Source organism: Triturus cristatus, chromosome 7 (genome assembly GCF_964204655.1).
Source record: "Triturus cristatus chromosome 7, aTriCri1.1, whole genome shotgun sequence".
NCBI classification, from domain to species: Eukaryota; Metazoa; Chordata; class Amphibia; order Caudata; family Salamandridae; genus Triturus; species Triturus cristatus.
In genome coordinates this window covers 542,304,223-542,328,979 of record NC_140590.1, presented here as the reverse complement: position 1 = coordinate 542,328,979, position 24,757 = coordinate 542,304,223, and the positions used below count along the sequence as shown (strand labels likewise).

General features: G+C 46.8%; 1 protein-coding gene across 1 annotated transcript in view; it reads right to left on the bottom strand.

Annotated features, from left to right (window-relative positions):
• TRIM65 (tripartite motif containing 65) overlaps positions 1-24,757 on the bottom strand; it is a 123,455-nt gene that overhangs the window by 65,794 nt on the left and 32,904 nt on the right. Inside the window, exon 2 of the mRNA XM_085616963.1 lies at positions 21,596-21,691. Within this exon, the coding sequence (XP_085473089.1) occupies positions 21,596-21,691 (96 nt within the window). The remainder of the gene's footprint in view (positions 1-21,595; positions 21,692-24,757) is intronic.

The window sequence follows — 24,757 nt, the reverse complement described above, 5'->3', positions numbered from 1 at the left end:
ATCAACTTTTGAATTCTTAAAATTGCTGTGTCCCATTAACTGGCTTGAACATGGGGGCACAGGCATTAAAAGAATACAACTAAGCTCTCTTATTATTGCTAGCAACATAGGTAGATAAGCTATTGAATATGTTAGGTGTCGAGTGTGTGTGATTAGTTTTGGAACAATAAGTAACATGGTTGGGTACCACTGTTCTGTAGGTCAATATTTGTCACCTCCATATAGACCTTTGAATATTGACAGGTTGTCTGCATTTGCTGACAGAGTAATACCAATGTATTCATTTTCCACAAGGACTAATATTGCTTACTTCCCCCTCATGGAACCTTGCTTGGTCTCTTATATGGGCCAAAATTGGTTATGCTGGGGTATCTGTACTTGTGGCTATACTAAAGCATTCTTTGAGAATAAGTTGAGTATTGAAAATGCAACGTTCTACACAGCAGCTTTCCTTGCTCTTTTTCCTTGGTTTGAGTGTATTATTATTATTTATAGCATTTATAAAGCGCACCATAATCCCCTCAGGGATATCCTGGCGCTAGACCTCAACTAAACAAGCTCCATCCACTGCAATGCCATTAAAGTGGAAACAGCCAGGTCGTCAACATCTTCTGAAAAGATTACCAGGCAAGGTATTTCAGTGAGAGGCCACTAAGGACTTCAAAGAGGGGCCACCCATCTTGATTTCTTCATTCTTCCGCTATATAGCAGAGCCTGATTAGAAGTGCGGAGAGCACGTGCTGGTTTGTAAAAAGCAACCCGGGTGTCATAGAGTACTTTACGTGTGCAACAGAGTAGCTTGAAAATGACTCTCGTGTGCACGGGAAGCCAGTGGAGAGAATTTGTACAGGCTGTAGTCGAACTCCTCTTGGTTCTATTACAAATTATTCGCACTAACGCATTTTGAATAGATTAGAGGCGAGCGAACAAGTAGTCAGCCATTCGTAGATACAGCGCATTGCCATAATCTTGCCTACTCATACTCAATGCTTGTGCAACATTCTTCAGGCACGCTACAAGGATCTGCTGAAATAGCCTGCGCAGCAAACGTGGGAGTCCAAAACAACTCCTGCACACAGCATTTACCTGAGCCTGCATAGGAAGTGAGTCATTGATTAGAAAGCCTAAATTCCCGACTATCCTCATTGGCCTTGGAGTAGGACCTGAGAGAGGAGGCCCCAAACTCTGTAAGCCCCACCAAAGAGCATGATTTTGTCAACGTTGAGTTTCAGACAATGTACCTGCATCCACTTTGCTTCTTCAGAGAGGCAGCCTATTAGGTTCCCTTGTGTCTCCGTATGTCTCTAATCGATGGAAATAATGAGTATGGTCTGCGAACGTAAGGATCTCAAACTACGAGGCCTTAACAATGCCCACCGGAGTGCAGGCCAATTTCATGCGCCCTCTGTAGCAACACACGATGAGAGACAGCGTCGAAAGGAGAGGACATTCTAACAGGATAAGGGCTGCAGCTTTACCCTGATCACCTCTGACCTGATACTTTCTAATCCCAACAACAGGGTGGATTCAGTTCGGTTTTGGGATCTGAACCTGGTTTGAGAGGGGCCATCCCCTTGTTGCTCTCTAAAAAATGAGAAAGTTGGATGTTAACTAATGGGTATGGGTCTATTTTGTTTGACAGGTCTCTTCCTAGCAACGTATGTTGTTATGATTAGCCAGCGGCTGAGAAAGTATATGTGAAGAATCAATCTAGACTTCTGTATTAATATTAAAGTTAAAAGGCAGTTCAGTGGAATTTACCAGGGACTCCGATACAGCAAAATTTCCAAAGGAGGATGAGAATGACACAAACGAAGATAGCGGACACTTCATAGCGGGGTTATGGGCAGGCACACCCAAGAGCCAACTACACCTCAACATCTATAACCATCTGCACCCCAAGGACAGTACAATACGGCAGAGGACCTAGGCCTGCAACGAAGGGCCCTCGTGGAAGCTCAAGCAATACTGGAGAAGAGTAGAGCTTGAGGAAGCACCCAGGCCAAGCAAACCTAGCTGCATAGGCTTTGTTTGTTGCCTCCCCCCCTCCAAACTTGATGAGAGGTGAGCGAGGACTGGGGACACTGTTCTGACCTGCTCTGAGCCCACTACTGGCCTGATTCACCGCCAGCCAGCCTAGACAGAGGAGGACCACTTGGGCTGGGTGGGCCTCACGCTTGAGCCAGCTCAATCACTTACATCTATACTTCATCAGGAGGCAGTGAAATTTCCCCTGGCTGCTCCAGACGACCACAGCTTCAAACAGAAGGAGATATCCCAGGGCCCCTGAGGTCAGTGGGCACACAACGTGCCCCTCCTTCTTCAACTGGCATATTTCCTACCTATAACAAACTGGCACCAGCGAGAGGCGACGAGGAATTATACTACCATACGTCCTCCAAAACCAAATACGTGTACACCAAAAATATAGAAGTAGAGTTCACCCTATCTCGGCTAGAGGAGTGCCATTACCCTGACCAGACCATTTGAGAACAAATAGATGGACAGGCCTCACCCGCATAACAGTGTCATGCTTCATCATGGGTGATTCTATTCCACCTTGGTTGGATGTTATCACCAAGGCGGTCTCAACCTTAAGGTAAGGGAAACCCAAGTCTGTACTGGATGGAAACGGCATCCATATCAAATGTTAAAGATACCTTGGCAGAAATTATAAAGATAAGTGTTTACACTGGGCAGTATTAAAAACAACTATTGGATGGAAAAGAGATATGTTTCAGTCATCCTTCCTACCAACATGTTTTGGCCCCAATCTATAGCCCAACAAGGTTTTGGGCCTTTGCCAGGGTAACTAGGACTCTGTGGGTGTTCATGTCCTAACTAGTACTGTACTAGAAGTAAGATGGTCGTACCTTCTCAGTAAGCCTTACGTTTGCTACTCTATGCTTGGGGAGATGGGGCTCTACTAGTCCCAACGGGGGGGGGGTGTCTCTCCTGTAGTCACCCATTTATCTAAGAGGTTGACCAATGTATCCACCTGGTACACCAACCTTACCAACTAAGAATTCATACCCTGGTAGCGCATACCAAATCTCTGCATAACCAGGTTGATATTAATGTAAACAGCATCAATGTGAAGAGCGACCTCGTGGCTTCTCTGCAAGGTAAATGGTCGCATGGCCACCAGAAGAAAGGAACTCTCTGACCATTAGCTGCTGACACTTGTCCTTCTCTGAGCCCAGTAACTGCTCGGATCACTTCTGAGAATGTCAATTCTTCCCACCCTTCAACTTCTAGAGATACAGGGGAGTATCCTGAGCCTACTAGGCTTGCTGTCAGGCCCTGCTGATCTTCTTGTCTGCCCTGGGCACAGAGAGTCTCCTGATTGCAGACCCAGGTCACCCAAATCAGACTGCTCATGCTGCTGATCTCGGATCCTCCTACCATCTGACACTGACTGCTTGCATCTCCACCTTAGACTGCTGAACTCTCTTATTGGTCAATTATCTTGCATACTGACTCCTGAACTTCCAACCTAGAAGAGGCTTTGATGATCTTCAACAGGGACATTAATAGCTATGGGAAGAACTAAATTGACTAAACTCTGCATTCACGCAATAGAAGACCACCACAGCTCTACTGCAACCAATGTTTAAAAAACTAGCCCAGACAAATTTGATGCAATCCTGGCTGCCAATAACAGAACAAGAGCCTTCCTGGAACCAATGATTGACACCTTTGTAACTGATGTCAGCCTGCTAAGGGATGCCCACAAATGACTAGCTGAGAGAGTAACTCAATCAGAGAAGGCTATACAAGAGCTATAGCTACAGACTTCCAACCTACAGCAGCAAGTCCTGGACCTCACAGATCAACTGCGATTCCTTAAGGGTAGAGCAGAGGATGCGGAGGGGTGGTCCAAGTGTAGCATCGTTCCATGGCATGCCTGAAGGATCTGATAGTCACCAATGATCGACACCTTTGTAACTGATGTCAGGCTGCTAAGGGATGCCCACAAATGACTAGCTGAGAGAGTAACTCAATCAGAGAAGGCTATACAAGAGCTATAGCCACAGACTTGCAACCTACAGCAGCAAGTCCTGGACCTCACAGATCAACTGCGATTCCTTAAGGGTAGAGCAGAAGATGCGGAGGGGTGGTCCAAGTGTAGCATCGTTCCATGGCATGCCTGAAGGATCTGATAGTCACGACCCAGCAGAATTTCTGGAAACTTAGCTAGAAAGCTTAGTTCCCACCCAGAAGCTTTCCTCTTTGTTCTTCTCGATCAAAAGAGTCCACCAAATATCAGCCCAACAACCCACTCCTGGTGCCCAGCCAAGGCTTTTAGTTATCAAGCTCCTTATGGTCAGCGAGGGCACCTTGAAATTAATAACCATTAGATCTTTTTCTTCCCAAACTATATGCTGGCCGAACAACATCAACATGCCTCATTCAGGGGTAGGGGGAGGAGGGAATAGAATTAGAGTTGGTATACTCTAGTCGACAAATAACGGCATATTGACGCGAGCTGCATGATATAACCAACTATTAATGCTGTAAAATCAATAAAAATGTTTAACAAAAAACATGCTTCAGTCAGAGGAGTTAAAAGAAAGATCAGAGAACTGTATGTCAAATACTCCTGGGCGAGCTCAAAATGTTGTCTAGCATTTTTCTTTACTGAACCTATTATGGCCTGAGATGGGGTGGAAAGTCACGGAATCTCCTGCCAAAGCTAATGTTTCCTCGAAAACAGGAGTTTTGAAAAGCCAAATGAAATACAAATGCGGACGCAGATGACCTAGACTGAAACCGAGCACTTCACCCTCTACTATAGCAACACTCTCCAGTGAATAAGCCAGAGTCACTAAACTCTCTACACTGGTGGCTGCAGTCTCCTTCCGAGGGTCATCACAGGTGCCAGTCTCCACCTCATCCCCTCGTCTGAGGATACCTCACCATTCTTGACCCCTCTCTGAGACGTGGGGACTGTCCTGACAATGACCCCATAAATTGCAGATGACCTCCATTAATGAGATTATCTCTTTCCTTAGGAGTAATGAATGGTTTTTAGGTCTCGCCTGACCCAGCGCATGCGCTGGTCTGGCGAGACTTTTAGTTAGGGCTTCAAAAAATGCTACCCTGGCCGGCCTACAGCTTGCCTGCATGTGCGCGGGCGCGCGCTTACGAGCAGAGGCGCCATATGGCTTTCCTCTGCTCATTAAGCGCATTGCTGGCCGCGCTTGATCGCGATCAATTTCACTTTTGCGGCCGCTTTGATGTGCGTTACTTTTACGGCCGTGCTTGTTGTGTCAATTGCTGTAAGACTTTGCTTGAGGTCCAGAAACATAGCTCTAATAACAGGTTCCGGGCCCTGGTCAGCTCCGACGTCTTGACAATGTAGAGGATCGGCAAAAGGAAGATCCAGAGTGCATGTCTGTCTTCTGTTTTCAAAGTGAGCTTCACTTGTTTGGCGTCAGCTTTGTCCATCTTCTGCTAGTCAGTTCACTCAAGGCATCACCATGGCCACAAGTGCAGTACAGAAGCTGATCTCAGGAATTCCCCCCATCATTGCCAGGGTCCCGCCACTCCCTATCAATTGGTCCACAGGGAGCACCAGCAGAACACCAGCGCTAGCACCGTGCTTAAATTCGAATCAGCAAAAACAACTAGCTTCCTTCTCCAGTTGTGGAGTGCTTTTCAGACAGAGCGGAACTCCAAGTATTCAGCCCCGCTTCACTGAGGCTCCCCCTGGGGGTGGAGTAGGACAGGGATCCACACAGCAATGACGCTGAAGCAACGCAGAGCTGCACCGTTTACATGCGACGCCCCAGGTGGTCTTCGTCACCTCCTCCCCTGTTTAATTCCTGGCAGTAGTGATCCACCCTCGTGGTCGCAGCTAAACAGGTCTCACTTAATGGGTAATCACATATGATGTCCACCAGGCGCACAAAGCCAATTGGGCTCAAAGAGCTTCAGCACCTCCACCCCCACCCCGCCCGTTGTGTGACAGCCCGGGCTGAGACAGCTTCCCGGGCGCGCACACACAGCCACACCAGAGTACTTCACAGGTCTTTAAAAGACCATATGCTTGTGAATGAGGCTTTGTTGTTTCTTCACCCCTTCTAAGAGCCCCTGCATCATAACTCAGCCTACTACTGGAAGAATTAGCCCCCCCCCCCCCCCGAATTTTTTTCTCAGTCCCCCCCACCTCCCCCGAAATTTGACTCTAGTTGCGCCTCTGATGTCCACTAAAATGAAATGGCAACAGCCCTGTCATTGAAATGGCCTGGGACAGCCCAGTCACGTCTTCTTTACCACTGTGCCTTTTTCCGATCGGCCTTCACAGCAGTATGTCCAGACTTGCACTTGTCTTTCTTGTGCTCCAAAGTAGCATTCAATTACGGGCTTCACTTATCATATTAACTGCCCCATCACATGGCGATGCATACCCTTAGGTGTTCCAGTCAGCCGATTGGCTGCAGGCTCCCTTGACGTGCCACACTAGCAGCCCACTCACCAGGGCAACTTTAGGCAGGCGCGATGGGCCAGAGTCAAAAGCCGAAATCGAGCTGATCAGATCCTCTCAACGGCGCGTCCGTATATGGGGTTCCCAGGCCTCATGTCTATGTCTCGGCATTGGCGATCAAGCCGATCTCGGGATCTCCTCCAGGAGTGGTGGTGTAAGGGAGCAGCAAGCACTTCTAGCAGGCTCGGGTCGCATGCAGGCCGACTTGCCCCAGCTGCTCACCGCCAGCCACGCCGTCTACTAGGCAGGGGCGCATGGGGGCAATACAGATCAGGCCACAATCAGCAGGGGACCTGGGAGCACGCCGCTATCAGGTATCGGCCGCGACACCATCTGGCCTCACCCTCAGCTCAATGCCAGCCACGCAGTCGACTGCCTTTCCCTCTCAGACTACACGATTAACAGCTCCTGCACTGCTCAGAATCAAGGCCAAATTAATTTTGCTTATGCCACTGGGTAGTCCAGGGCTTTTGCCCCAGTATTTGTAGGATAAATGATAGATTAGTGCTCCTGCCAGGAGAGCCACACTAATTTGCGGCCATCTTGCGACTGGACTGTATAGCGCCTCCAATTAAGCATGTATTTGTACACCTCCAAATACGCAGACTGGTGACTAAGGACTACCACAGGTGACGTATGTGTTACTCAAAGAAGTCAGTCTTCAGGGATCAAGAAATCAGGATGTCTGGTTTTATTGAGCTGCCGCAGAATATCCTGCATTTTAAGCACATGTGGGGCATAAAATCATCCATTTCCACTATCAGATTTTGTGTGTGCGCGCGAATATATATATAACAACTCGCATGGGATTTTCCATACTACAATGGAAAAAGAACACGTTGCAAGGATTTGATTGATTGCACAACAGTATCATGCATGTTCACACATGCGGTTAAAAGTTACTAAAACTATTATCAAACATACTATAGTACGAAAATTGTGATTTTGAAGTATGTTTTTGTTAGAATATTCCACTTGACTTTGTATTACATTGTAAAAATGATTACTGTTACTTTGAGCTAACAATGTGGAATACCATTCCCACAATGCCTCCTAATGGATAATGTGGGAGAGGTATTTAAACAGAAAGTAATGATGGACTAAAGTTGTTTACTGTGACCAAGACCAGTGTGGATGAAACGCGTAGGTGGAGTGAGTTGGCTGTCAATAAATAATTGGAAATTCCCCGGCGAGTGCAGCGCCATTTATCTTTTGTTGGAGAATATGAAATCAGGGGTAGTCCACCCCTTACGTATGCACAGGCTGTGCAAAGTGTGCCCTTCGTTTTGGACTGTTTTGGTGACAAACGGACGGACAAACACACACACCTCCTCCCAATCCAAACAAGCACTGGCATAGCCAATAGGTCTCGCCTTTGGGACCTTATAAGTGTTTAGATATCCAGCACAATATCCTTGGTGCAACAACATCAAGTGTTGCATGGCTAAACACTTATAAGGTCCCAAAGGCGAGACCTATTGGCTATGCCAATGCTTGTGTTGTTTTGTGTTGATGCGTATCCTAAGAGTCTCCCTAGAGTGCTCAAGTGGCCATCCCTGCTGTATTACAGGGCACCCTACCAGTGTTGACAATGCAAACCCTCAGGTTGGGCAGATATTCGCTTATACCACTGGGCTTCTCAGCTTGTCATAATAGACGACTGGTTACGGGCAGACAGGGGTGACCCAGACCACAGGCCGGGGCTCACAGTCCTTCGCCTAATGGTCTGCTCTCCGTGCTGTAAGGGGGGGGATCCCCCACTCTTTCCCACCAGTAACCCAAATCCCTATTGGCTGTTGGCATTCAGCGCTCCAACATATGCGGCGCCATGGCACATGTACCCCTTTGTGGCACAGGACGTGGGTAGTGGAGACTGCAAGACTGCACGGATTCCGGTTGTGGGACCTAATTGGCATCTCCACTTTGGGCAATACCTGGAGAGAGGGCCATATGCGCTCATTTCAGGAACTGGCAAATGACTTCACCCTTCATCCCTCTCAGTTCTACCACTACTTGCAACTGAGGCGTGCCTTACAGCGCTATAAAGACAGGCTTACGGCGCTTCCCAAATTCAACCCATTTGAATGCAAATTGGTGACTGACACTCTGGGTAGGAGTGGGGTACCCCGGCTTCCCTAGTCACGAACTCACCCGACCCGCTGGGAGCACTGAGGTTCCAGGTGGGAGGAGGATGATGGGGCCAAAAACAACGAAAAGGACTGGGGGAAGCAATGATGGCCGCAAGGAAGTTAGCGGTATCAATGCGACTACACCTAGTTCAATTCAAATACCTTCACAGGATCTATTACTCCCCCCGAACGCATCTGGCGCATGGCCAGGCCAGTGACCCTGCGTGCTTGCGCAGTGGGCCCGACCAAGGTACCCTTTACCACGCTATCTGGACGATCCCAGGCGCAAGCATATTGGGAACTTGATCCTAAAATAGTGTTATTAGGAATAATGGACTCTGTGGGGGACTCCAGGGCAATCCGTTTACTCCTCGCAACAGCATATATGGTAGCCAAAGGAGACCTGGCCAGACACTGGAGAGATGAGCCGGCTCCGTCCATACAGGAGTGGATTTGTGGCAAAGATTCCTGTGCCGCTTTCGAAAAACTGGTGTATAAGGAGGGGCGGTCCAGAGGAATTCAACCGCATCTGGTGGGAGGATGGGGCTGGGGGGGTATGTAATGGAATGAGAAGTCCGACTGTTGATGCTATGGTCACATGTTACGGTAATGCGCGCTTCCACCTCAGCGGCTGTGATCCCTGCCATTTCTGACTCAATGTGCAACTTTCCGTCATTTATTTGCAGTGCTCGAGGTTTATATTCTGCTCCATGAGGCTCGAGCTCGAGGTTTATATTCTGCTCCATGAGGCTCGAGGTTTATATTGTGCTCCATGAGGCTCGAGCTCGAGGTTTCGATTGCTTATGTTGCTTAACCAAAAAAGCAATAAAATGTGTCATAAAAAATCAATCCAAACCCTCCTTTATTCATGTCTGGACTTTCCCCTCCACTGGGCCTCACCTGGCAGACCCTTACACAAACCAGCAGCAATATGCAAATCCGCGGGAGCCTAATTAATAGTCTCGCCATTCACGCCCTCCCTCTTCTCTCTCTCGCAGTGACTGCTGATGTATGTGATGCCACGTGGGCGCCCTCCCAGCGAGCTCTGCGACCACAATACACAGAGCCAACCGCGCGCCCCTCCATGGAACGGACTGGAGGTGTGTTCGGGGCGTCTGCCGTTTGCCCCCTCCCATGGGCGTCCGCAGGGGGGGGCAAGGAGGGGCGCTTGCCCCCCCCCCCCCCCGGAGTGCTCCTCCTTGCCCCCCTTGTGGCCATCCATGCTTTTACGGACGCCTTTTGTCCGTAATTACGGGCCCTGCAGGGAGCAGAGCTGTTCCCTGCCAGAGGCCTCAACTCCCTGATCGGGCGCCTCGCACTCCTCCTCGCAGCCCCTCCCGCCCATTGTCATGCTGTCTGTGGCTGATTATCACAAACAGAATGACAATGGCCAGTTTGAGCTGCGTGCCACAAGCACGAGTGGTTAGGTCTGGACACAAAGACCTCCATTTAACCAGTGCTTAATTTGCAAAAGCAGAAGTGCCGGTGCCGAAAATGTTTCCAAGGAGGCCATAGCCCACTTCTATCTCTGGTGTGCCCCACCTTCAACACTAGCACTGCCTCAGTCTATCTTCTAACCTTGCTCTGATGTTTGTCCCATAGGTCTTTTCTCTAAGAGTCTATCCTCTCACCTCTCTAATCATTTTCTATCGTCTTTGTCACACCTGGTGTGTTACCTACTTCCCTGTATTTCTGATTTGCCCTCTATTCCTTATGCATTCTACCCATGCCCGTTTTCATCTTCCTTTTTATCCATATTCTGCTTTCTCTCCCCTCGATCTTGGCTCTTTACTTTCACTCTTCTAGCAGTGATTAGCTGTATCTCCGTTTTATCCTTTCTCTGCTCTTTTTTTCTCTCTGTCATGTCCTGTCCTCTACATCCTTTCAATCTATCTTCTCCCTTCTATCACTGTCTGCTGCGCACCATGTCTGCCTTCTCTTTCTCTCTGTATCTGATTTGCTCTCCTCCTTTTCTTCTACTCTTCTGTGTTTTATCCCTCTCTTCTCCTTGTTTCTTTCCCCTCTTTGCTCTTGCTCTCTCTCATCTTTACTAGTGCTCTCAGCCCTGTCTCTAGCCTGTACATGTCCCTGCTATTTTGTCATTCCTAAAGAAGGGCAAGGTGACATGTATTTTAATTCTTTATCTAAACCGACACGACACAAGTGCAAAAAAAAGAAATGCACACCAAAATAAAATGCTTTTTTGCACATATTAATCAGTGCATTGCGGAACAGGCGGCTGCTCCAGCACAGCAGGTTAGGTCACTGCTAGTGCCTCCTGCAATTAGTAGGTCCAGGGGTGACAACGGCATCGGCATCCAATGCTGAGCTTGCTGTGACCCTGACTGCTACAGCACAAGCATTGTCCCCGACCGTAATGCTGCCAATGCCGGTGTGTATGGCTGTGGCGCCTGCTGGACTCACGCGCTGAACAATTAGCATGCTGGGGGGCAGCGCACAAACAGGTGACTCCATGGCGCACAAAAGTTGTGCTCGGCCACAGCCGTATTGAGCACATTGCGGATAGCAGCAATGTAGGGCTGCCATCTATACCACTCTGGTCACGAAGCAATTTGAAAATGCACACTTAATTTAGTTTATTCTTCCTCGCGACCTCACTCCCAAGTTCCAAATGAGCTCTCGGAGCTTCCTTGCCTGAAATCCGTCATGAGCTAGCCCCCACCTACAATTAGCCAATGGGAGGCTCAGGCAATGGCAGGGTGCAACAGACTCGGGGAATCGAACGCAAGCCATTTTTTGACGATGACTTCTTGAATTCGTGACAGGTGTGATGACATCATCACTAACGTGGTGATACACAATCATGCCTGCCTGAACCGGTGTATGCCTGCCTGTGAACACATACCAGACAGTCACCATGGCAAGGTATGTTATACTTTATATTTTGGAATGGAATAATTAATATTGAGACGACCACCTGCAGGTTCAGAAATCATAGCCCCGGCCCTGTGAAATAAGTTCCGGTGCTGAGCACCGGAAAGCACCGGCTCAAATTAAGCACTGCTTTTAACACAGTGTAGCTTGAGAGCAAGAGGTCTTCTGAATGAAGTTCTAGGGGGGGGGTCGATGCATTATTCTCCCAAGTCAAAAATTGAGGTTGCGCCATAGCCCAGATTTCAGATCCCACCAAAACGTACACAGACTCGTGTCAATAACATATCTATCTGCCAGTATGCACCCTATCATGTCTGGCAGGACATGCTGACCCTGTGTTTCACTGCCTCCTATCCCCCTGCACCCCACTCCCTCATATCCCCCTGTACCCCACTCCCCGCGCTCAGGGCCGGCTCTAGGGCGGTGCGACCGGTGCCACCGCCCCGGGTGCTGACTTTGTGTAGGGGGCGCTAATATGATTTTAAAAGCACCTGCTTCTTTCCTGGACTCCTAGAAATTTTCAGCCACCAATAAAAATGTCTAAATGACTGCAGTGATTAATGCACTTCTTAGAGAGGGAGAGATCGAAGTTTTGTGTAATGGAAGTTTCTACTCATCCTAAGGTAGTGCAGAGGGTTACTATGCTTGCTGCAAAGAACGTGCAGCTCACAAAGTGCGTAAAATGTAATGTAAATAGGTCAGTGGGTCACACTTTTGTCAGAGAGACCATATTGTTGATAACTCTTTATGAGTTAAAATCCTAATGTGGAACAGTGAGCAAGTAACTGTTATGAAAGATGCATGCAAACTGTAGGGTATGGGCTAGAGCGTTATGATTTCCCCCCAGCTTTTCATTATCCAAATGTGGCAAAATGGGTTAATTTGGGTAGAAATCAATTCTTATTAATAAAGGGAACCCCCCATCCATGGTGCTAGGTTTTAAATTCTAGGTTTCTGATTCTCCTGGCCAAGCCCTCTTAAACTATCCTGCCTACCTGTACGGATGACCTGTGACTCCTACAACTTCTTGTCCTCTCTCTTATGTAACATTTCCTATGCACTGTTTACACACTTAGGATTGTTTGTCTCTATGTAATCTGTGTAATGTAAAGTGTTCTGACACCTTACACGGATAGGAGCGGCGCTATAAAATGAATTAAATGCACCTGAGACTGAATGGTTACGGAGGCTTGAGGGGCGCTGTGAAAGGATGGTTATGAAGAACCTGTAGTGGAGGTGGTCATTGGGGGTGCCAAAAAGCATTGTCGCACTGGGCGCCACGAGCGCTTAAGCCGGCCCTGCCCGCGCTTGCTGCCTTATATCCCTCTGTACCCCACACCTCGCGCTAACTGCCACAACATATCCCTCTGTACCCCACACCTTGCGCTAACTGCCACAACATATCCCTCTGTACCCCGCACCTTGTGCACACTGCCACAACATATCCCTCTGTACCCCGCACCTTGTGCACACTGCCACAGCATATCCCTCTGTACCCCGCACATCACACTCACTGCCACATATGCCTCTGTATCCCACTCCTCACACTCACTGCCTGATCGCTCATTTTACCCTGCCATTCATCTTCTACGTGTTCTCTCCCCTTCCACTCGTTCTACCTCTGTTCACCCCCTTACTTCTTTTAGTGCCTTACATCTTTCTCAATATCTCTACTTCTTTTCCTCTTCAGTAACATCTGTGGCACATCTCTGCACTTCCATTATATCAACGCACCCCTCTACCTCACCTGTCTACCTCAGTCTTTATTATTCCCTCTTCCTCAGCTGTCTCTACATGTCTATGACACACCTCTCCCTCTCTCTACCTGGCCCCCTCACGTTCTACGACTGCGTTATTCTCCCCTCTCCAGCTTTGATTTACCTGTCGCTGCTCCTGAATCTTTTTCTTCTACACCTCACTTCTTTGTCTACCCTTCACCCCTCGCTACCCTTCTGTTTGCCTTACTACGGTCTTTACCCGACCCACCTTTCAGTGCCTCTTCCCATTTCGCCTCACTCCCTCACAGCGCTCTCCTAGCATGCATCTGTTTCTCCCCTCACCACCATGCCTGTCTCTACCCCTCCTTATCTTTCTAACCAGCCTAACTTTCTACCTTCCTGTTATTCCTGGTAGCGAACCTTTCATTTCACCCCTCCGGTTGTATTACCTATGCATTCAAATTGAGTAGGTCATTGCTGTGCTCCCAACCAGACATCGAGACCCAGTCCCCTAGCCTCTCAACATGCCCAGATATAACAACAAGCATTGGCATAGCCAATTGGTCTCGCCTTTGGAACCTGCTGCAGAACTAAATACTTATACTGCCGGCATCATACTTACCCAGCGCCAAGACGCCTCGGCAAAAGTGAGCTATATAAGTTCTTCAGTCAGTGAGTCAGTCATAAGGTCCCAAAGGCGAGACCTATTGGCTATGCCAATGCTTGTTTTTCTCAGGTTGGCCTGAACATTACCCGATCCTGATTGTCTGCCATTTTAGCCCCGCCCCCATTGATTAACATTAGCCACGCCCCTTCATTTGCCAGGTTCGCCCCCCCCCTGGAAAAATTTCTGCGGACGCCCATGCCCCCTCCCCTTTGTATTGCTGTATCAGATATCTTGTTTTATGGACGTTGGATCGGAGGAAGAAGGCCTGACACACCTTCAATTCTTCAATCCCATAGAAGACAACGTTCCTCTTTAAAGACAGATGGGTATGAAGCGTTGATTTCTCTAAACACCAAACAACCATAGCATGCCTAAAAACAAGCATTTACAATGCAACGGTCTCGGCATTGTTAAAGTTAGAGCTATTGGCATTGCTCATGACAATGCCGTTTCTTTAAATGTTTAAAAAACAAAAACATAAACAAAAATAATGTCATGAGCAATGCTAATAGATCTAACTTTACCAATGCCGAGACCAGTGCACCAGTTATCACCCATTTTCTTTACCGTTAGCTGTACTTTACTGGCCTTTCATAACATTACAGCAACATACTGGCATCCACAAAACGGCACATTTAATACTCTTAAGGGCCCTCTCCCTTACTTTTGTTACGGATGTTGTTTGACATTAAATACACATCCAATTTTAAATTTGTATCTGCTTATTACAGATCAGGATACACGTCTATTGTTGGCTATCTGCATGTCTAAGTACTGGCATAATAAAGGTCAGATCACTGCAAGAGCATAGGCCCTGAAGTATTCTCTATACTTATCAAAGGCCCAGATGTCAACAATGGTCCTATAAGAGAGAAGCAAGGTATCACAGAAAGCCAACTATTAGCCATTATAGAGAGGGAGTACGATAGTAGGCATTTTCAGGTGTATTAAGAAAATTGATTTAGACCTCCTCAGAGATCCACAATACATCCATTAATAATGAAACACCTAAAAATGTTAATAATACAAACGGATTTCAAGCAGTATAAAATAACAATTTATCTTGTTTCTCAACTATCGATTAAAAAAACTCTTAAAAATGTAGAGATAGAAAAACACACTTGTTCATTAGGTGGGTGAGTAATTAAAAAATACCAAATCATGATGTGTAATTATATTAAAGCATTCCGTTAAAGGGAATAAAAAAAACACCTTCTAACGCCACTTAGTACTGGGAAGAGATGTAGTACATGAATAAAGGTTGTGGAGACCTAATTCACAGTTTACAAATAGCAGAATCAACTGAGGATCCTCTTCTTCTAGCTCGATAGGAGTTAAGGGGGGGGAGGTATACTATCCGAAGAAGCCCTTTCACATTGTGTTATATTAGATACCTGAGATATGGATGTCTTTCCTCAAAACTAGTGCGTGCTGCCAAACTGCTATGGATGTAAGCATTTCTCCCATATTCTTGCTCATTGATATAATTTAGCTTGCCCACTTAGACTTTCAAAAAGTGGTATAGCTGGCCTGGAGATCACAATTCCAGAACAGCCTTATCACATTTGACATATGCCAGTGTAAAAGGCAAATTTCTAAAAAACAATTTTTTTTTATTTTTTCCTCCGGGTCCTTCTCTCAAACTTACATTAAGTAGTGTCCTTAACGAAAGAGCAGGTGCGTGGATGAGCCTCTATCCCGAACAGATTACACTTGAAAGTTCTTGGAAATAGGTTGAACTCAAACTGCAAAATTTCCTTAAAATTTTCCCTTCATGCAAGTTTTAAAAAGCCCAGCTAGAGACAGGAGCATATTGCAAATAATATATCAAAGTTGCAGTAATCTTTGCTCTAGATAATTCTGATATATATAATTAAAATGTCTCTTTCCCATGGGATAATAAAAAATGGCAAGAGCACCTGCGTGGGCGAAGGTTTTTTCCCCTAAATAGTGAAAGTGCAGCTTGTGGGAGAGGTTGATTGCAAAGGTTTTTCCCCAAGTAAACATAGTTACCAACCTCCGCTTTTTCGTAGTCTATGTACCAATTAAACTTGAAACCTTTCTTCTTCCCGCTTAAGTCTAGCATCTTAGAGTTTCAAACATTTATCTATAGAAAGCGACTTTTAGGCTTAGCTAAAGTGCATAATTCTTGCAGGTGTCTTTGTAGACCTAAGGGTTTACACCAAACAAAATAATACCATCCGCATGTAAAAGGGTATGAATTGTATATGAGCCCAACTTTTAAGGGAACTTTTTCAAGTAGCGAAATTTCTGCGGAAAATCAGACATATATGACCAAGGGTAGACAGGCAGTATTTCTTGTAAATGGAAACTTTGCACATATTACTATCATTGTATTTGGGATGGTATGATTTTTGCTACTGTCGCTGCTAGTTCTTTGCTCCCGTAAATGAAATATGCCAGCATTGTTTCTGCTGTCTGGGCTGCATCTTTTTTTTCTCAAAACTCCAAATGGACAAAAAAAAGTTCAGAATCACATCAGTGTAATTACCCATCTTCTTTACCATCAACTGTTGTTTGCTGGGTTTTCTTAACACTGCTACGACATACTGTCATCCACAAAACGACGCATTTAATACTGTAGACCCATACCCTTACTTTTCTTTCTGATATCGTCTGATATTAAATGCATATCCAATCTTAAATTTCATTTTTTTTTGCGGATCAGGATACAAGTGTATTATTGGAGATATGTATGTCTAGGGACTGGCGTATTAAAGTTAAGATTACTGCAGGGCACAGGCCCAGAAATATTCTCTGTACAAAGTAAAAGGCCCAGATGTCAACAATACTCCTGTAAGAGTGGCAGTGGGTCACAGAAACCCAAGCACTAGGCTATATGGAGAGGCAATACGATAGTAGACGATGCACGCAAGGATACAAACGGAGACGAACGAGGAAGTGAGGGATCAGTTCCCGGGATCGGGTGCGCCTCTCACCTGATCCTCCTCCGTCACGTCGATAAAAGCTGGGACACTCATGGCGCTGCCACTTCAGGGGCTGCTTAAAAGCACGCCGCCACTGGAAAGAGAGTAAAGCGGAAAAGAGAGTGGACCGGCTCTACGGTATTACTTCCGGTTTACAGCTCAAGAGCCTGACTCTGCTGTCATACCATAAACTTTCAATCTAGACAAGAATTAACATAGACGATGGACTAATGATAACGCAGGCTCACACACAGCGAGTGTAACAAGCCGAGGGCACCGGAAGACACCACCGCCTTTCTCCGAGGCGAAGCAGAAATGTCTCGGAGAAACGCAGTGTCGTTTTCGGATTCGGGGGCGTGTTTTTCTGTTATCTCCTCTTGCCATTGGCTGGAGGAGATAATTAGACTTTCTGAAAAAAACACGCCCCCAGATCCGAAAAGGATGGGGCCTGATCGGAGTGACGGGACCTCTTCTCCAATGGCTGGCCAGCATTCAAGAGGCCAGCCAATGGAGAACAGGGGAGAAGAGGGGCAGGTTCAAGCCCCTCTTCTCCAAGTCATTAAATCTCCGACTTCTGGTTCTGCCTTCGGCAGACCGGCGGTCCTCGACCTAACAAAATACAATCCAATGATTACCCCCAATGCACATGAAACATCAGACAAATGCACACAGTTCGTAGAGAATAAAAAGTCAATTCATTCCTTCAATGTAAGGGAATTCAATTATCCCTTCTCTAAAAGTCCCACCCACTGCTGCAGAGGCTATTAAACTTCAAAAGCACTGGTGTGGCCAAGTCTTTTCTACCAACTTCTCAGCATGCCCTGGAGGGTAGAGAGGAGGTAGGGTGTGCTTAATTCGATACGGTAGGTATACACTTTGAGACACACTTAATCATATCAGTCTCACATGTCAGATTTGCCCTAGTAGAAGGTCCTGTAGATGGCGCTTCTGTACTGCTAGGTAGTAATCTATGCCCCAAACAATGAACTGAACACCTGCCCGAACCGATTATGAGATCAACTGACAAAATGGGACCATGTTCTATGTATCCTAGTTCGGGACTTTAAACAGTGTCTTGGACATTGTGCCAGACAGATCATCTTCCACAAGTACATGCAACACACAACTCCAAGGCCCTATCACTTTGGCTTACCGGGTGGACACTGTCAGATGTTTGGAGATTTCACAATCCAAATACCAGACTTTACATTTATTAATCCTCCCCGCAAAAATGATGCATGCACCTGGACCGGAAAGTCTACACGTCCCAACTTTGTCCATATTCTCATCAGATTACCTGAGTAGGAACATCTCGGACCATAATCTTACACAATCTAAATTGACCTGCGGCCCACCCATCTCAGCCATTCCTTCCTGCTGTTTAGAGTGCAATGTTAGAGAAACAGTCCTTCCGCAGCAGGCTCAGGGAAGTAATACATTACTACTTTGAGAAAAACAATGGTTCCATCTCTTCTCTAGCTGCTGAAAGGGAGGCCTTCAAAGTTGTCACACGAGGCCACTGTATAAACGCAGTAGGTGCTGCCCATATGTGTCTGGGTGAGGAACCTGACCAAGAGGAAGAGGCCTGTTCTCAAACTGAAAGACTACGAAGGGAAGAACCCACCATGCAAGTCTCCCTACATACTGCTTATCAGAAAGTAGCAACCATAACCGAAAAATTGAGAAGCCTGGATTGTACTTCCTACGTAAATCGGATCCACACCATAGTGGACAAGGATGGTAGGTTGGTGACCTGGCTCATCAACAGAGAAACTACTCATATAGTCATAACATCTCGAAGCAACCTCGTGTACTCTCAGCAAGACATTCTTGCGGTTTTTTTTATACTTACTACCACACACTTTATGAGAGTTCATCCCTCAACCCCGTAGGAAAGACAGTGAGTTTCCTCAATGAAATCCCATTATCTAAAGTACCCACTGATTCACAAAGAAAGATAGATGCTTCAATTACTCCGGGCATCAATAGTTTTCCGATTATGTTCTACCAAACATATGCTGTCTTATCATATTGACTTGCAGCCGTCTAAGAGATGGCAGAAGCAGAGTTTGAGAGGCACTGATTCTTTCAATACAAACATGTAGACTGTCCCTGGAAGAACTGACTTCTTCTAGACCAATAGCACTTTTAAACTTAGATTCTAAAAAACGTGGAAAAATTCAAGAGGGCCACATACTCCAGGTGTTACCCCAGTTGATCCACCTTGACTAAAATGGCTTTGTCCCCAGGAGAAACACTTTATTAAACGCCATACAGCTTTACAAGCTACTGGAAGTGGCCCCACAAATTTGGTCTTGCTCTGCCTCCCTTGTCCTTGAACGTAAGAATGTCTTCAGTGCTCTAGAGTGGAATACCTTTTTATGGTCCTCACATAAATTGGCTTCAGGAAACACATCATACCCCTCATTAAACTCCTCCTCTATACAGCCCCTACAGCGCGGGTCAGACTGGGTATATTAATCTCACCCCCTTTACAGTAAACAGAGGGACCTGTCAGAGCTGCCCCCTTTCCCATTTACTTTTAGCTCTTGCTATTGAGCCACTCACCATCACCTTAAGGTGAGAGGGGAGAACGTGGGATATCCTTCTTACAAACAGCATACATGCGACATCCCTGTTCACCAATGACATACTGATATATATTTGAGATTACAGCAAGGATCATTCAACATTGGCTCAACTCCTTAAAGACTTTGGCACAATCTTTGGCCTACGTTAACTGCTCAAAATCGTGCATATTTCCAATTCACCATAGTGCAATACCGATTGCCGTGAACCTAGGAACCAATTATATTATGTGGGAAGGGACCTCCTTCTGCTACCTAGGTATCAGAATCTATCACGTTGAGCAAAACTTTGATAGTAACCACATTAAGGCTATGACGGCTCTCATAACACAAGTAGCTTTTTGGAGAATGCACCCCCTCTCACCCATAAAGCGAAGTACGTTACCCAAGATGGTTATCCTGCCTAGCTTATTATATTATATTACCACTATTTCCATAGTGCTCTCAAAGAAAATAATTAGATTCATTACTGAGGAAACTAGTTTGACACACTGGCCAACAAAGAGTTGCTGTAGCTAAATTAGGCTTACCAGTGGAACTAGGGGGCCTGGGTGCCCCAAACATCAAATACTATGATTTTTCAACAGATAGGTGGTAACCAGGCTGACCGGAGGTAATCACCAGATGTCCGGGACAGGGAGTACAATACGTATTTTTTGTGGTGCTCTAGGGCAAAGGTTGGCTACCAACAACCTCACCAATATAAACCCCTCAAGGTATATGTAATAAATAAAGAACAAATAAAGTAATGAGCACTCAGTTACAACACAACTAGGTGGAGAAATGCTAAGTTCGCATGACGGTTTGGCCGGCCTAAAACTTAGTACTGCCCACAACTCCTTTACCTGAAGCTAGGAAGATGGCCCACCCCCACAACTCGTCTACCCATCAAAGGCAACGGTGAAAAAGAAAATGATAATAAAATAAAAAAAATTATCCTTTTCTTTTATCACTATTGCCTCTGCTGGTTAGCAGCAGTGGGGCGACGCTCCTCCGCCATAGCTACCCTCCATGTCTATTTGATGGAGTTTGTTCCTGAAACTGAATTTGCAGCCTATTTCTGTCATCTGCAGTCATCATCCTTCCAGCTGCACCTGACATCTGAGTGTACACTTTGTGGGTCTAGGGAGCAAGAGAGGGTATGTGGAGGAGGTAGTCTCTGTGGGTGCTCTCAGGCCATGAACTATCGTTAGTACATTTCTGGCAGGGCCTCAATTTGTCCCTCAGCCCGGCACCCATCTACTTACTTAGGTCTCTTGTTTCTAAGCTTCACCCGTCACCTGCCTCAGCTCTCAATGTCCCTCCCTCCCAGTGGAACACCCAGGGCCACCTTCTTCACAAAGCATTATTTCTCTGCCCAGTCAGATGCTACTGTTGTGAGGAAAGACAACTGTTAATACAAAACTCTTTCTTTATTGCATCGGTTTACCTTTCCTGGTAGATCTATTTTAAAAATCTCTCCTCTTCCCCAACAACACTTGGAGGGGACCCTACAGCAGTGTAAACCACTATTTAAAAATCCAACACCAGCGGGATTTTTATATTACAAGTATTTATAATGTAGCATATGCAGAGAATTTGCAGAGAATTAAAAGATTTTGGGTAAAGTGTTGAAGCCCAAATGAGAGCCCAGGTATTGAGGTTCCCAAGTCAGCAGTGGAGTCCTAAAGCATATCTGCTTCGTCCTCCTCGGGCAGGGATACCTCGCAGCTTCTGAGGCAGGTCTTCCGTGGCACACCGCCGCCTTCATGTTCTCCGCTTTCTCTTCGCTGCTATTTCACACAAGGCGAGACTTCGAACTGCTTGCCACACAGCTAGCCACACCCACCTGGTTATGTAGGTTGTGGGGAGAATGCAGAATAGAACCATTTAGACCCTTCAAGCCTCATCCTTACCCCCCACTCTCCCTTCTAATATGAGGCGAAGGGACAGGTCTTTATTGCAGCACAGGTATTTCACCTAATGTTTATAGAACTATTTCTGGAAATCCACTTTATATGGCAATTATACAAATGAAGACCAGCATTACCTCGTATAATGGCACACACACATCGCAACCAGGAAAGGTTCTAGACCTCGATAGCAGAAGCCAGACAAAGGATAAGGATGCAACAAATACACAACTGTTGGTGAAACAGAACACACAACGCGCGTGCTCACCTGAATGCTTTTAGCTCTCTCCGTTGTTTTACATATCTCTGCTTCTGTTGAAGCCAGCTGACGTTCAGTTCCCATCAGTTTTTCACGTACGTTTTTCTAGAAACAAATGGACATATTAAGAGAACATCAATGGGTGTTTTTACCAATTCCCCTACCCCGCTCTCACCCTTCCACCTACAATGCAGATCTTTCATCCCAATGAGAGGGTTAGTGACGGGGATCCTGTACGCATTCTCAGATCCATGGATTATCGACTCTCTCCAAGGTCCATGGACTATGCAGCATATAGAGACACATTCATGATGCTCCGAGTCCCAAATGTGTGCACAGTGCAGCTGTTCCCTGCTTCACTGATCCTGCAGCTGCACCAAGATCCAGGGGTAACAGAGAAGCCTAAAGGACATCTCTGACAATACTGCCACACTGATGCATGGTGTGCTGTTTGCTAAACTTCAATGAGGGACTCGCTGGCCACCCTCACTTCTTCTTAACCTCGCTTATAGCCCCAGTCCTTCCGTAGCAAACCAACTCTTATCCCATCCTCTTTCTCAGCTAGCCTACTCTTAACACAGACACTCCTGCCTTAACACAGACACTCACAACTATCTGGACTCACCCACACCCTATGAAGTCTGATCCCACAATCACTGTCAAGCCCTGTATCCTTTCACCCATCATCCCAAACCCCCCTCTCCACTTGAGAAATCAAATGAAAAATCACGAGTTGCCACTTAGGCGCAAAACTTTTTTTTTAAATTTGAGCCTTCAACCAATACTTGGTGGAATGTTGCATTTTGTAAGCATGTCTCTGGTTTGTCTCTGGTTTGTCTTCCCATTCAGCTCCAAACAAATAAGTGACCGGAATGGGCGTTTATTTCAACTTTTTAGTCAGTTTAATTAATTCCACTTAGATGGAGCTTTGCACTGCGCAGGTGACCGTTTCGTGGCACTGCGAAGCACACTCGCATACAAATCAATCTAAATACAGGATTACAGAGGTCAACGGGCCTATTGTGAAATGTATAGTTTTCTTAACCCTGTGATACCTCTGAATGTGCAGCTAGATCTGGGAGAATCAATCCCCTCTGGAACTGCTGGCACGTGGCTGACTGAGGAGCTCCAGCCAGCCTTGAAGTCTGCCATTTAAGGTTGAAGCACAGTAACAGTTTTGGCAAAATAAATATCTGCTGCGGTTTCCTTCATTGACATCCATGGATCGTCCATTCTCAGTATGGTAACACAATACACACCGACAAGTGGGATTATGGTTGCTTGGCAGTTTTGCACCACTAGTTTTGTGAATCGTGGTCTTCGTGTGTGCATTGAGCATCTAAGAGATTCGCCTGATTTTATGATCCCCCATGTCCCCCATCAGTAAGCGGCCTTCCAGTGGGTGGAATTCTGGTAGGGCCTCCAATTGACGAATCTGGGGGTCTAATGCGTGTCGAAGCTGCAGATATTGATGGAACTGAGATTTATGTAAATCATAGTCAGATTGCAGCAGTTGAAAGGACTTAAGGGTAGTGCCCTGCATGACGTCCCCCACCATAGAAATCCCAATAAGGTCCCATTTACGGAACCTGCTCAGAGCAGAAACAGGCCGCAGATAAGTGCCCTGACAGAGGGGAGTGGAGCCAGTTAGTCTGCCCCACCATCCCATGGACTGAACCGTAGGCCTCCAGATCTGTTTGACTTTCCGTCACGCTGGAGGGAGAGTGTCTAGGGATGCGTTGCTATACAAGAGGTGCAGCAAGGGGGTGCCAGCCATGTCCTCCCTCTCGACCGCAAAGGCCGGTTCTGACTGGGACGCATACCACCATTTCGCCAAAGATTCTGAGGATTTGGAGGACGTGGGGCCCTGAGAACCATGGGTTTGACATGAAAAAAAGAGCATCATCAGCGTAGAGTGTGATTTTATTGGAGTATTTCTGTGTCCAGTCCATCCCCCGGATCAGTGGATCTCGACGCACCCATGCCACTAAAGGTTCTATAGCTAGGGCACACAGGAGGGGGGACAAGGGGCATCCCTGCCTCGTACCCCGACGGATGGAAAAGGGGGCCGATCGATAATCCGCCAAGTGAACAGATGCAGAGAGATCCATATACAACAGCCGAGCATAAGCTATGAACCGAGAACCCAGGTTTATGGCATCAAGGAGCTTGAAGAGTTAGGTCCAGCTCAGGGAATCAAATACCTTATCTATGTCGGTTAGTAAGACGGCCGCCAGGCGACCCAGTCTGTGTGCTCCCGCGATCGCGTTGTGAACTCGCCTGATATTATGTCTGGTGGAGTGCTGTGGCAGAAAGCCAGACTGGTCAGGGTGTATGAGATCTTGTATACATGAGCGGAGGCGGTCCGCCAGGACTTTCCCCAGGAGCTTAGGCTCGAAATTGAGCAATGAGATAGGACGATACGAGGCTGGGTCCTCAGGGGGACGGCAGGCTTAAGGAACACCACGATCTCGGCATGGCGCCAATCCATGTGCAAAAAGCGCTGCTCTAGAGCCTCATGCAGAGCCGCGAGTAAGTGGGGGCCCAAGGTCGCCATATGTGGGCGAACAAAGTCGCTGGGAAAACCATTTGGGCACGGGGTCTTACCTGGATGAATGTTTGCTAGCGCCACCTGTAGGTCATCCATCGTTATGGGGCTATCCAGCAAGTCCCATACTTGATCGGAGTGCCTACGGAGAGGGATATCTGAAAGAAATTCATCGATGCGGGGCTCCGCTATCAACTCCCGTTCTCGGTAGAGATTGGAGTAAAAGGATGCGAAAGCTTGGACCACCGTTTCGGGGGAGGTGCATAATGTTCCATCCAGGGCCCTCATGAGGGGTACCTGCACAGGGGTTGACCTATCCTGACATAGCCGGTGAAGCATTTGGCTGGACTTTTATCGCCCCATTGGTAGATCCTGTGCTGGGTCGCCAGCCATGCTTCTTTGGCCTCGTCAGTAAGGAGCTGGTGAATTTGCTGTTGGACAAGTAAAAGATTGCGCCGAGATCTGGGGTCCGACCCTTCTAACATTTGTGCCTCTAACTGGCTTAGACGGTCCTCTAGTTCCAGCACCTGTGTCAGCTCGCCTGCGTTTCTCGCCTGTACAGAAGCCTATGTCAGTCCCCCTAATTGTCAGCTTAAGAGCCTCCTATAGTGTTATACGTGATG